Source organism: Mytilus trossulus, chromosome 7 (assembly GCF_036588685.1).
Source record: "Mytilus trossulus isolate FHL-02 chromosome 7, PNRI_Mtr1.1.1.hap1, whole genome shotgun sequence".
In the NCBI taxonomy this organism is placed as follows: domain Eukaryota; kingdom Metazoa; phylum Mollusca; class Bivalvia; order Mytilida; family Mytilidae; genus Mytilus; species Mytilus trossulus.
The window spans coordinates 60,290,296-60,304,337 of NC_086379.1; the positions used below are offsets into that span (position 1 = coordinate 60,290,296).

General features: G+C 31.5%; 1 protein-coding gene across 1 annotated transcript; it reads right to left on the bottom strand.

Annotated features, from left to right (window-relative positions):
* Positions 1-2,425: 2,425 nt before the first annotated feature.
* Positions 2,426-13,381, bottom strand: LOC134725454 (chitotriosidase-1-like). The gene is made up of 11 exons (XM_063589276.1): positions 13,305-13,381; positions 11,385-11,445; positions 10,580-10,774; positions 8,769-9,025; positions 7,986-8,110; positions 6,840-6,963; positions 6,100-6,285; positions 5,043-5,153; positions 4,465-4,624; positions 3,407-3,502; positions 2,426-2,617 (listed from the first exon to the last, which is right to left on the bottom strand). Exons 2-11 carry the CDS (start codon positions 11,443-11,445, stop codon positions 2,457-2,459), a joined length of 1,476 nt encoding a protein of 491 aa, XP_063445346.1. The 5' UTR covers positions 13,305-13,381; the 3' UTR covers positions 2,426-2,456.
* Positions 13,382-14,042: the final 661 nt, after the last annotated feature.

Consider the following 14,042-nt stretch of genomic DNA (forward strand, 5'->3'; position numbering starts at 1 on the left):
TGTTCCAAGTCAGGAGCATGTAATTCAGTGCTTGTCTTTTGTTAATGTGTTACATATTTGATTTTCTTTCATTTCTTGTACATAAATAAGGCCGTTAGTTTTCTCGTTTGAATTGTTGTCTCATTGGCAATCATACCACATCTTTTTCTTTTACATATCATCTAAGAGAAACACTTATGAACAAGATACATAATTCACTTCAATTAAATGTTCATGACTTTATCAAAAACAAATCAGTGAACAACTCCCCCTCTAAAAACAATATGGATGCTGCAACTTTATGGGTTGTATACTAAGTTTGATGAAATCTAATATGGAGTTACGGAGGAGTCGCGAATCTATAAAGGGTACCCTAGATTTAAATATGTTTTAAAGGATGCAAAAACAATATGAGTTATATAATTTATGATCTATGATACTAAATCCGTAAGGATGGAATTATGATTGAGTTTCATATGATGAAGACCTGAACTTGCAATCAATTAAATTGCGGTCTGGAGCTGACGTTTCAGTAACTGCTAATATTCCTTTATTAATTTATGTATCATAGTCATCGGACTCGGACTCTTTTAAATTGAGTTTTACTCTGCGCATCACTGTGTGTTTCTTTTTTTCTAAATTGACTAGATGTATAGGTTTGAGATCTAACAAAAACATGCACCCGACTGCATTTTTGCGCCTATACTAATTCAGGAGGGTTTGGCCTTTGTTAGTCTAGTATGTTTGTTTAATTTTAGTTCATTAATATGTTTTGGAGTTTAGTATGACGGCCATTTCCACTAAACTAGTACATTTCTTTATTCAGGGCCATCGCTGAGGCCTACATCTAGGTGCAGGATTTTCTTGTTGCGTTGAAGACCGAATGGTGGCCATTGGCTGTTATCTGCAAATGATCGGGTTGTCGTCTCTTTGACATAATCCCTATTTCCATTCAAAATTTTATTATAAAGTTATACTTACCAACAAATACGTTTCTATTACAAATTTGTAAAACTGCAATATTTTTGGGCCAAAAAGGGGTTTTATTGGTCTTACTTCTTTGACTTGGGTTTTCTTTGATGAATTTGGATATTTTTATTTCATGTATCATGTGTATTGGCTGTTTCTTTATATATATTTTTCATTTCATGTACTAGTATCATGTGTATTGGCTGTTTCTTTATATAACTGTTATCCTTTGAACTTCTCATACTCTGCCCGATTTAATTTATATTATTTGCACGTACCGGTTACTAATCAAAGTAATGTTTTAGTAAAACGAATAATAATGGAACACAATAATAGAAACAGTAAATCTGCTGATGCACAGTGTTAACCAAACCAGTATGCTTTCATAGATATAAGAAGATGTGGTGTGAGTGCCAATTAAACAACTCTCCATCCAAATAATAATTTAAAAAGTAAACCATTATAGGTTAAAGTACGGCCTTCAACACGGAGCCTTGGCTCACACCGAACAACAAGCTATAAGGGGCCCCACAATTACTAGTGTAAAACCATTCAAACGGGAAAACCAACGGTTTAATCTATATAAATGTTCACATATAATAGTTTATGATTGTGAATCTTGAAATCAGCAACACCAGCAAATATGTAGAATTTTATTTGAATAAAATACACAAGGAAATATAACATATTTCGCTTTTCCATAAATAGACACTACAATAACATCCTTTTCCTATTTGAAATTCAAGTGATTATTAAATATGTTTCCGATTACACTATGGAATGAAACTCGATCAGTCATGAAATATTGAACAATAGGAACACGTGTATATACACTTCCCATTTTTGACATTCCGTTGGCAGAACAATAAATATGTCTGAAAACAAGTTTTATCATTTGTCCCTGGATTTTTACTTGCCTTAAGCAGCATGATGGGTGCCAATGGGACAAAAGGATATGTTTCGATTTTACTGCAGTTTTCTATATTGAATGTTTTATTTCAGTTCTTGGGTGTTCAATATGTAACTGTTCTCTTTCTAATAATATAAATTCGGTCATGAACTAAATATATCATTTGTGCTTTCCGGATATTAGTTAAAGTAATGCTTTCTCGGTAAAACGAAAAACATTTAAAACTATTTGCTTTGATGGAGTGCAAAAGCACTTGTATGAATAACCAATAGTTGTGTACGATTAAAATCAAATCATAGGAGAGGAGATTGTTACCCTTCTGGAGTGCCTAAAATCATCCTTGTTTTTGTTTGTGTCTGTCGTCTGTAATTTGAATATTGTTAGCAATGTGAATGGCTTATAATTGTTTCATTAAAACAACAGAGGCAGTGAAGTTAACAAAAATTTGCAAATTGAATACATCTTGAAATAAAGAGAAAACTATAGAAAACAGAAAAATGTTGATTTTTTTTTATTATTCTGTACAAACGTTACTCATGCTTTAGTTACAGTTTGTACTCAATCAAAGGTTCTCAGTTCAACATTCCAAAGTCAAGTATTAAAATAAATTGTATGGCCAGTCGCATGTTCTTATTGCTTGGTTCCAGACAAGACTCCCATAACATGACATTTTCACAGGTCTCCCCCATACACATTGATAGTAAACATGCTTGTCGCATGAATCTGCATAGAATGCTTCATGATTACATGGCGTTGGACCTAAAATGATGTCTAATGTAATAATATGTTGATGCATTTCTAATCATTACTGGAATACATCCACGGGTATTAAATAACATTATGTTAATTTTTTTTTTAAATTGCGATTTCAAATTAATAAGAACATAGATACAAATAGTAATAAACTAAAAAAGTAACATTAAATATTTAAGAATTGACCTTTACACTTTACATGGTCTGTCTGAATATTAATTAATATTTTCAATAATTCTGATAGTAAAGTGCTTTGATTTGTTGACACATTTTATGAATCTTTTATTGATTGATGTTTGAACTCTTGTTTTCTTTAGGTATGTGATGCTGTGTTCATGTCTGATCCGCATAATTATATTATTACATTGAATAGCACTTGGCCAAACAGATGATGCGATTAAATTTTTGTTGACACTGGTTAAAAGTTAAAGACGAACTGTGTCAATGCTTTCAACTTCAATTCAAATATAGATTCCAGAAAAGATAAACCTAATCTAGGATGCCAAAATACACCTTCAAACTAGGAAGAGCATATGTATGACGACAATATATTCAGTTGTACTTTGCGAGTTGTTGCAAGAAGGCACATATTGACAAAAACAAAACACTGCATAAATGCACCTGCTGGTATATGTATAAAAAATGTATCATTAGAATGAGTGGAGTTGTATGCGCGTGTAGTCACATGCTAATGATTTGTAAAAAAAACTACATTCTAATACAAATATAATGGTCTATAAATTAGATTAAGCTTTAAAAGCTAATGAAAAGAATATATATAACGATTACGCTTACCATTCATGCCACATTTACTAGTTTGCTTAGTTATTGGTGATTGAGTTGTCTGTCTGGGTGGTTTGGTTGTTCGTTTTGCAGGCACCTTGGGAGTAACTACAATAAGAAACAATTTTGCTCTTCAAAAGCTTTGAAATTTTACAAAGTATTGAATTTGCTATTGTTTATGATAGTAACACGTCACCTCTTTCTATCAAAATTAACATTACGGACAAGAAGACGTTAATACAAACACTGGCAGAAATTCAAAGTAACATCTAACAGGGATATCCGTAATTACAGTTCCGGACATCAGTTTAACCCCAGTGATGACAGAAATGTGTAGATAATATCAAATGTGAAGCTCGAATCGTTCTAGATCAATCTTGCTATGTTTGGGAAAATCTAATCTATTTACTAGTACCAATCAGGTATCAATATCGGTGTTGTATTATTCATGGCTCTTACTAATATTACTCGGTTTGACTCAATATTTTTGATAATAAGGACTGCAACCGATGCTTAATCCTGTACATGCATTTGAACACAGTCTATCTAAGGACGATATTATTTATTTTCCATGGTATGCGACTACTTATCATTGTTACACTTTTTTTTATATTTTCTATTGTATCAAAAATATTGATGAAGAGTTAAATAGTGATCTTTTTTTCTTAGGCAAATAATCTCCAACCATAACTTGGAAAAAAAATAATGTATAAATTGTGTGCGTTGACTGCGCTTTACTGGGTTATCCTTTATTAGCAATAGTCAAACAAAGAAAAATAAAAAGTAAAATGTAGGGAGCTTTATATATATGACAAAAAAAAACTAAAAATTAAATGGTAATTTCAGCTGAGGTCAGCTTTCCACGACGGAGTATGAACCTTATTTCCCAGTGAGTTATTAATTTTTCAAAGGGGAATTTAATCAATGAAAATATATTATTTGACGCAAATTTGCCACTGCTGGTTTGAATTTACAAATATATATATTTCTGAACATCTGGGTATTTTTATTCCTAAAATGAAAAGGATCACTAGTCGTACATGAAGTCTAAATGATGTATTTATAATTACCTGGTTTAGGATGAGGACGAAATCCTGATGTTTTAAGTTGATGTGTTACAGCTGATATCAATGGGTAATTGCCTTCTTGACATGCATTCCCTGTGAAGTCGTCCAAATCAAGAGCCCAAAACATAGCACCTCCTAGTCCTTTCTCTTTGATATACTGAGCCTGAAAATTGTTATTTTTCAATTATGATATTGTTTATTTGTAAATTCCTTTCTCAAAAGAGGAATTCGTATGATCACATTCGTTTTAAGGGAAGGGGAATTGTCACTGTTTATGTACGAGTATTACCATCTTATATCGCGTATCTAAAAGAAAAATAAACAATCGGGAAAAAAGAACGACAAAAATGCAAAGTTAGTTTATATTCAACCTACATAAAAACCATTTATTAATTACTCATCCATTGTTACGGTAGCGGCTTTGTTAAAAATGTTCATTTTGAATCATTTTAATATATTGATAAGTCATGTTTTTGTGAGAGAAAAAAAAACAATTTACCGACTGCCTTATACAAAGTTGGCAATTAACAGATTTTTATGTTTTTGTATGCGACAAAACGTCTGACATGATTCTTACTCACTTTAATCGTAACACTTCGAACATTGTCGTATCCCACCCACTGATCTCCAGAATATGCATATGGAACTTTATGTTCATCATTCCATACTGTTGTCCATCCGCTTGAACAAATCTGAAATATAAAGGATGACTGTCCTCATGTTGTTTTTGACTTTCCTATTGTATATTTATCTGAAATGTTGTTCCAGGTGAATATATTTTTTGCTGATTTGTTTTCACTACATTTGCCACATTAACCTTCCATTCAGTAAAATCAGTAATAATATGATTATAGAATATGAATCTACGTATCTATTTGAATACCTCTGACGATTCTTAAAGATCATATATTCGTTGTACAAAGTTATATCAAAGGTTACAGATTTATAATTCAATACGCCAGACGCGCGTTTCGTATACATCAGACTCATCAGTGACGCTCACATCAAAATAGTTATAAAGTCAAACACGTACAAAGTTGAAGAGCATTAAGGACTCAAAATTGATGCTGCAATATAGAATACGTGCAGCCGTTAGTAATAGAGTAAAATGCAATAATTAGTTAGTTCATAATGAATCTGCAAAGGATTGTTAGTAATTCAAAGCTTGTCTTATTGTATAATTGAGACAATTGTTTAAAATGTTGATGTGTTTCAGTGATTGTAACAACACATTTGAGCTTATTCATAATAATGTACGTCCCAATCCAGGTTATTTTTAATACATATATCAACAACATATATTTCAAATTTATGCTAGCAAATACAACAATCTGTAGGTCACATGTCAATTCTTGATTTTAGCATTTTGATTGATATGAAAAAAAGGAGATATGACCAACAACCACTACAGTCGACTCGACGTAGTGAAGTCCAGTATTAATACAATTAATAAAGACTTGTAACACAGTGAGGTTGGGTTTTTTTTCACACACATTATCCTTAGTTCAAAATACACGTACCTCAAAATGTAAAAAAATACATTTACAAAAATGTAGGTTTTATGATGTGCAAATCATATATTTATTCTATTTGTTGATTAATTTTTTTTTAATGAAATATATCGTGAAGAGTAAAAACCTCATAGTAGCTTAGAAATCCCTTTCCCCGAGTATATTTTCCCGGAGAACCTCCACCAGAAGTTGCTGCACCGAATCCATTATTTGAGGAACTCGACAACCTAAATGATCTACCAAAAGTGCTAATGCCAAGAACAAGTTTTTCTTTTGGAGTTCCATTATCTATCCAATATTGTACAGCCCAGTCCTATAATATAAAAGAAAAAAAAATTCCAAAAAAAGAATCAAGTTGTTGTTACTTACACATGATGTTCTACCAACAATCTGTCTACATACCTTTCTGATATTTAAAAAAAAAATTGTAGTTACAGCTATGTTAAAGTTTGAATTAAGGGGACAACTGCTATTATAAGAGGATGATAATTTTCACTGTTATTCCAAAAAATACATACAATTTAGAATTCATTTCAACAGATTTTTTTAAAGTTTATAATTCGGTCGCATCACAATTGATTTATATATTTACTAAAAGTAAAATTAATATCTGTTTTTACAGTATGTTCTTATGGAAGTATCTTGAGATAAAAAAAAATATAATGAGCAGATGTTATATCTAACGTAATTTGATAAAAAGTCAACTTGAATTTGTTGAATGTTCTATCGGCATATCATTGATCTTCATTCTTGTTTAAATTATTTCAACTCTGTTTGTTAAACCATAACTTTATCGGAGTAAACAAAAATTTAAAAAAATCTGCCATTAAATTATTTGTTGTTGTATTATTATATCACTGCACATACCTGATTAAGCGTTCGTTCGGCACCTGTTTCGTCCTGTCTAGGATAAAGTGGACTTATGTGGCCGGTTTTCCTATCATCTTGACCATGAAAATCATACGCCATTAAATTGATAAAGTCCAAATCCCTGTAATGGAGTAAAATTCAGAATTCTTTTCATCAATTTATTGGTATTAAATTATAAGCTATAAACTTCTTATGAATACTGCATGTGAGCTATAGGATTCCATTATTATAGGAAACAGATTCGAAAGATCCAAAAAACGTTATAACAATCCCGTCTTCTTTTTTAACGAATGTGACCTACCTTATTAGACAAGTTACCGGGTTTATACTAACATGAGCAACATGACGGGTGCCACATTTGGGGCATTATCTGCTTACCCTTTTTGGAACCCCTGTTTTGTGGTAGGGTTCGTGTTGCTATTACCTTAGTTTTATATGTGTTTTGTGCATACCCAATCCCCTTCTATGTGTTATATTGCGAGAAGTATATAAAAAGATACATAGAAGATTTTTTTTCCGGCTTGAAACAGAAACAAATATTTTTTTTAAATAAACTATTGTGTAAATAGATAAATTCATTTTGATTAAATTATGCACATACATATTATATTGTATTAAATTGCTGCAATGCAAATATGTTTCATGGAGAAACCTTTAAATGCTAATGAAATTATGAAAATATTTGAAAAAGTGCCATATATCAAGAGGTGCTTGTTAATATTATGGTTTGTAAAATCAAATAGCAACATTGCTCAGGTCAAAGGTTATTTCAAAAGGGGATGTCCATAAAAATTGACAAAATCAAACGCTATCAATTAATGGAACAAGTGAAAAACAACTGCTATATTCCTGACTTGTAAACTTTAATGCGGCTTTGGAACAAAGGTATTGTCTTTCCCATGCTAATTCCTTGACATCGTGTTGCCTTGTTTATCATTCATTGAGAATATTTTGAAATAGGGCCTTTTAAAATATAAAGTTATGGTAGATAGATCGACCATGCTGCATTTTTAAACATTTCCATTTCATAAAGACAGAGATTCAAAACAAGAAAAAGTTCAGCGATATTAAGTTTTCGTCAGATAAAAAAACCAAGTATAAGAGAAATATTGAATGTTTCTCATTAAAAGCGATTCAACTTACCCCACTATTTTAGAAATCTCGTAAGCTGAATCTATTTTTTCTTTTCCAGCGGCAACGGCTGCAGTTAATAATAATCTTTCTCTTCCAGTTGATTGAGCCTCATTTTCAAACTTCATTCTCAGAATCTGTAAAACATCAGTTTCACCTTAACATATATGAATCGAACAGTTGGTTAGAAGAAATACAGAGGTAAATAAAATTGAGAATGGAAACTGGGAATGTGTCAAAGAGACAACAACCCGACCAAATAAAAAACAACAGCAGAAGGTCACCAACAGATCTTCAATGTAGCGAGAAATTCCCGCACCCGGAGGAGAGGTAAAGCCTATATGTCCGCTGTATAAGTTAACCTACAGGGGTATATATATAAAAAAAAATCCGCTGAACATTTTAATCGCGTTCTATTGTTAAAAATCAATGATCACATTTAGTGTTTAATACACAGCTATACATTCAATGACATTTTTCTGATAAAGTTTGTGGTTTGTGCTTTTTGAAAAATTCATAGGGTTAAAGTAATTATTTTGACAACATTATATGATAATAAAATGAGCCAAACTAATTTTTGCTAAATTGCTTTGTACCACCTTAAATCATGATTAGACAGATACCGATAATTGTAAGGAAATAATCTAGTGTAAGCTTGTTAAAAAATAAATGAACGGTACAGTAAAATCTTTAAAGACAAAGGTAAAGGAAAAATGATAACTATTTTAAGGTAGATAAATAATTGACTTGGTGAACACAAACCACTATTATTAACTATATAATAATAATACATACATTAACAAGTTTTGTAAACCTTTGTTTATCTTCGGGTGGACTTCCTCTATTTCCTGGATATTCCCAATCTAAATCTAACCCATCAAAATTATTCTTTCTGAGGAAGTCAATGGAATTTCTAACAAACGTTTCAATATCGTTTTCATTTTTAACCATGGCTGTAAATGGCCTAGTTCCATGGTTCCATCCTCCAATGGCAAGCAGAATTTTCAAATCTGGATTCTTTGCTTTTACTGCCATTGTCCTTTCATACATGCCTGTTTCAATCAAATTATAATTTGCAATTTCCATATGACATAATTTAAGAATACATTGATACATTGTTGTCTACCCTATGGTCGGGTTGTTGTCGCTTTGACACACTCCCCATTTCCTTTCTCAATTTTATTATTAACATAGAATTAGGCTTTTTTGAAACTTATTAACATCATTTAAATGATAAAGTTCGTTGAATAAATTTCCGTTACAAAAAGTATATCTAACAGTGCCATAAAAGCGGGATGTTTTGGCTAGTCACGGACCAGGTTCAACACTCCATTTTATTTCTTCAAACGTCCTGTACCAAATCAGGATAATGGCCATTGTTATATTATAGTTCGTTTCTGTGTTAAATTTTAACTTTGTGTTTCTGTTTTGTCGAAGTTCTCTTATATTTGATGTGTTTTACTTTCAGATTTAGTGTGTAACCCGGTTTTATTATTTTTCTCAATCGATTTATAAATTTCGAACAGCGGTATACTAATGATGCCTTTATTTATGTAAAGGTACTAAAAAGGGATGCAACTCTCTCTTTGGGATATATAACTTATTCTTCGCTTTCATCGGCATTTTACACATTTGGGTTTCAAATTTTTGTCTCAAACGTTCTCGATAAAGGTCTTTTACTGACGAAAAGTTCATAAAAAGTGTTGTCTCAATTTAGACAACGATAAGTAGTTTAACTGTTCTGATTATCGTCCGTTTTTTATACTCGTACATGTTTCATATTTTTGGTTTGCCAAACATCTTTTTAAAGGACGTACCTGGTGTATCTGGGCGCAGGACATTTTAGGGGAAAATTTTGAAATACTAGGGGACATTTTAGCGCCGACATTAGAGCTCAATTTAGCCCTGGATTATTCCGTTCACCTGTATTTTCGATAGCTCATTTTAGCGAAAACTTACCGGTGGAATAATACTCACTTAGCATTGGTCAGGGGTGTCGTAGAATTCAAAGCGAGAAAATAATGGTTCTGCGTCGTTCCGTGCCAATTATAATGAGCAATTTTATTGTTGTTACACAGCTATTTGGATTTTTCTTGATAGTATTATCAAATTGCAAACAACAACATATATAAAGATACGATGCATAGACGACTGTGCTACACAATCTAGACACGATAAAGAGAAAGAACAGTTTATGATTTAATTCAACAGTATTGTACAGTTGGTATATTCAGAGCTCATTACGTACCTTCTCTAGGATATATATTCCAGGCTAGAACGGACTTTTAGCATTTGATTTAATCTTTTAGTTCTATAGTTTGATGAACATCATATGTTTTATAATGTACTTTCTCGAGTAATTTAAAGCTTTTTTATTTATTGTACATTATAATGGGTTAAAGATATTCGCTAAAATGGGCATTGACAATTTTAATTTTCGTTAAAATGGAATAAAAATAAGGCGCCAAAATTGGTTCTATTTTGGCACTGAAACGTCCGATTTCTTTCGCTCAAATGTCCTCCGCCGATATATGTTACTACAGGAGCACACGTTTTGTGCGAACTGAAATAATTTCATAATTATTTGTCTATGCTGTACTTTTTACCTTTTGACCATGATGTGTTTTCGTCATTCTCTTCATACGGCTTGATCATAAGTCCACTAACTTTTCCGAAAGAATACATAATATGCGTACAGAGAAATGGGTCAATACTTTCTGGGAAAAATTTATAAGGATTCGGCCGGTACTGTGACCAGTTTGTGTAATAGCAAACTCTTTTGTACTCTGCCATTGCCTCACCTGTGAAAATGTAAGACAAAACAGAATTAAGCGCTTAAAACAGATGGAATATATGTTTCTCTTAATTCTTCTTTTATGGCAATTTTATAATTTGGTAAACAATCGGGTTTCTATAATATACGGTACACTTCGTGTTTTTTTGTGTGTATTTAATTGGATGTTTATTCATGCACGCATACAATACCGGGTCACTTGATATCGTTTTCGGTAATATCGGACCACATTGCGAAAGCTTTGGTTTAAGTGCTACCTGCTGTGGAAAAAAATGATTTTTGTTTGTTATTTGTGGCATTGCCCTACAAAAAAAATTGTATAGTGTTTTATTCAAACCTGAAATTTCCACAATAACTATACGAAATAAACTAGGTCCTTAGCGTCTTATATCGTTTTGTCCAATTTTGTTTTCCGAATCCGCTCACACCCTATCAGTTGAAAAATGAAGTATCGAAAATGAGTATCGCATTATATAAATTGCTTTCAGACGCAAACCCTTCTTTATCAAATTATAGAGCACAAGTTACAGGAATTATGTGTAAAAATTGTTATTTAGAAAAATAGAAATCAGTGGAGCCGAGAAAAAAGAATCGAAAACAAAGAAATAAAACCTTACCAATTCCGTTCAGTACGAAAACTGCAATGAGGAGAGCCAGCATGCTATTCCTTTTGATCATCTAAAAAAAAAAGAGTTGTATGTGAGGGTTTCAGCAAATAATAACACGTTCCATTATCCGTAAAAAAAAATCTGCTACTCTTGTTTTTTACTTTTTGTACAGATATAAGGAACTCTCTAGTTTTATCCATGCAGTGCCAATAAAACATTTGCATGCTAACCCCTATTGTTTTTTTTTCTTCATAATTTTATATTTATACTAGAAACTACAGAAGAGTATTAGCTCCACAAAACGTGTTCCTATGTTTGCCTTGTAACGCAAACTTTTGTTTTATTTGATTTCGTATTTAAGATTCAAAGAAAACAGCAGTTATAAATGGGGGAGGCTGTATATATTAAAATTTATCACCTTTGTAGTTATTGCAAAGTAAAATGCTTGAATAATTAGAACATTGCATTGACTAATAAAGAACAGAATAATATAAGAAGATGTAAAATATGTGTACCAATAGGAAAAGTCTCCATCTTAGTCACTATTCGTAAAAGTAAACCATCATAGGTCTAAGTACGGTCATCAACACGGAGCATTGGCTCACACCGACTTTCTATCAAAGAACCTTTATCATATTCTTAATTTAAATTTTTTTTTTAAATGTTCCATAAATAATTCATTTTAAAGCAGAAAATCATTTTGTCTATTTGACTTAGAAATTTCACAATTGTATGACATTATTTTTTATCTTTCAATTTAAATATGCCTATATATGTCCCAAGTCAGGAGCCCCTGACCTTTGGTTAGTCTTGTACTATTTTGAAATTAGTATGGCGTTCATTGTCACTGAACTAGTATATATTTGTTTAGGGCCCATCTGAAGGACGCCTTCGGGTGCGGGAATTTCTCGCTACATTGAAGACCTATTGGTGACCTTCTGCTGTTGTTTTTTGTATGGTCGGGTTGTTTTCTCTTTTTTTAATTTTACTATATATTATACTATATCTATTTTCTTGTTAAATTATATACTTTTCTGATGATCAAATCAGTCTTAATTTATGTATAATTGCACTTTTTATCCAGGAATAAATCACATCCGAAATCAATGACAGACGGACATTAATACAAAACTGAATGAATAATTGAAATTAAGATATTTGCGTTATAGCGCAAAGGTTTGCGTTATAACACAAACATATGAAGAAACATTTTAAAAAAAAAGTTGTGTGGCGCTAATACGCTCCGTATGAAACAGCAATCCTTATTGCTTGTTCATAGTTTTTGAAATGCAAAGGTTTCAATGTTCAATTTACGTAAAATCAAGAGAAAAAAAATTTCCTTAAAATTTTCAATTAATTGTATCCAAAAACAAGGACACTTGGTTTTAAAAAATGTCTGCAATTTCTACAGAATTCGTAATGCATAACAGTTCTTCACACACAAAAAAACACATTTAAAATAGAGTTTGTTCATTGGACTCAAAAGTTTTGTTTAATATTTAAGACCGTCTTAACCTTGTTTGTTGAAAAACAATATTTGCATCTTTAATCTGTTAAACAGTATTTTGATTTTACTTTATTGTTTTGATTATTTCTTTATTCCTGTAATCGGTGTTTCTTTTATGGATAACGCATCCAATTTGAAAGAAAAGAAATTATTGCAGCGAAATCCACTGTAATGTCCAGTCGTCCGTTTGTTACGATTTTCTGACGTTCTTATGCACCTTTGATTATTAACTACTCATAACCAGCGAAAACAGAGTCTAAGCCAAAAAGTAGGGATTTCCCTATTGCAGTTTGAAGGTGTATTCTTGTAGAAATCAAGAAATTGAATATTTGATTCAATAAGTTACATGTATCTAATGATTATATCTTATTTCTAAAAAGTATTGAAATTTGAATATTAAAAAAACATAAAAATTGTCCTACCGTGAACAGTGTAGGTTGGTTTGTGTCGAAAAGAACTCTGGAGTCTTTCTTAAATACCTAAAAATACGTCCCAAATGCAGGACCACGTATACAGATATGATAACGTTTGTTTTTTTGTGTTTTTTTTGTCTAAAAATATCTTAATTGCACTTTTTTCTTTGCTGTAATTACAAATTACTCGACCTTCAGCAGTTAGCCGAACATTCTTGTGAATTAGTCACTAAATAATAATGGAAATTACCAAGTGAATTAATATTTTGACGTAATCAAACCTTTTTTGTTAAGTATACAGTCACATGATAACGAAAAATGTACAGTTTTGTCCGTTTTTGTTTCTAAGGATTAGAACTTTATGATCACTGACCTTACTCTTTTGTAAAGAACCGTTTGAGGTGGTACGATAGAATTTACTGGCCCGTAAGGGATAATGATACCCTTTTAGAATTTTCACCACTTTCTCACACTACCAACATTTCTACATTCACAGTTAACTGAATTACTTTCATATTACTATTCAGAAATAAATTTAAATGTGTATCATGACCTTTCATTTTTTTACTATTTTTTAAAACCTACGGCCACTAGTGCTTTTAGGTCTTTTGTCGTCCAGTGAATAAATCATTCTCAAAAATTCTCAAAAATACATTTTCATCTGTATGTAAAATTATTTAATTTTTTTCTACACCCTATTCATCTCTTAGTTTGGGAAAACTATATGCGCATATGTTTTTGGAGACA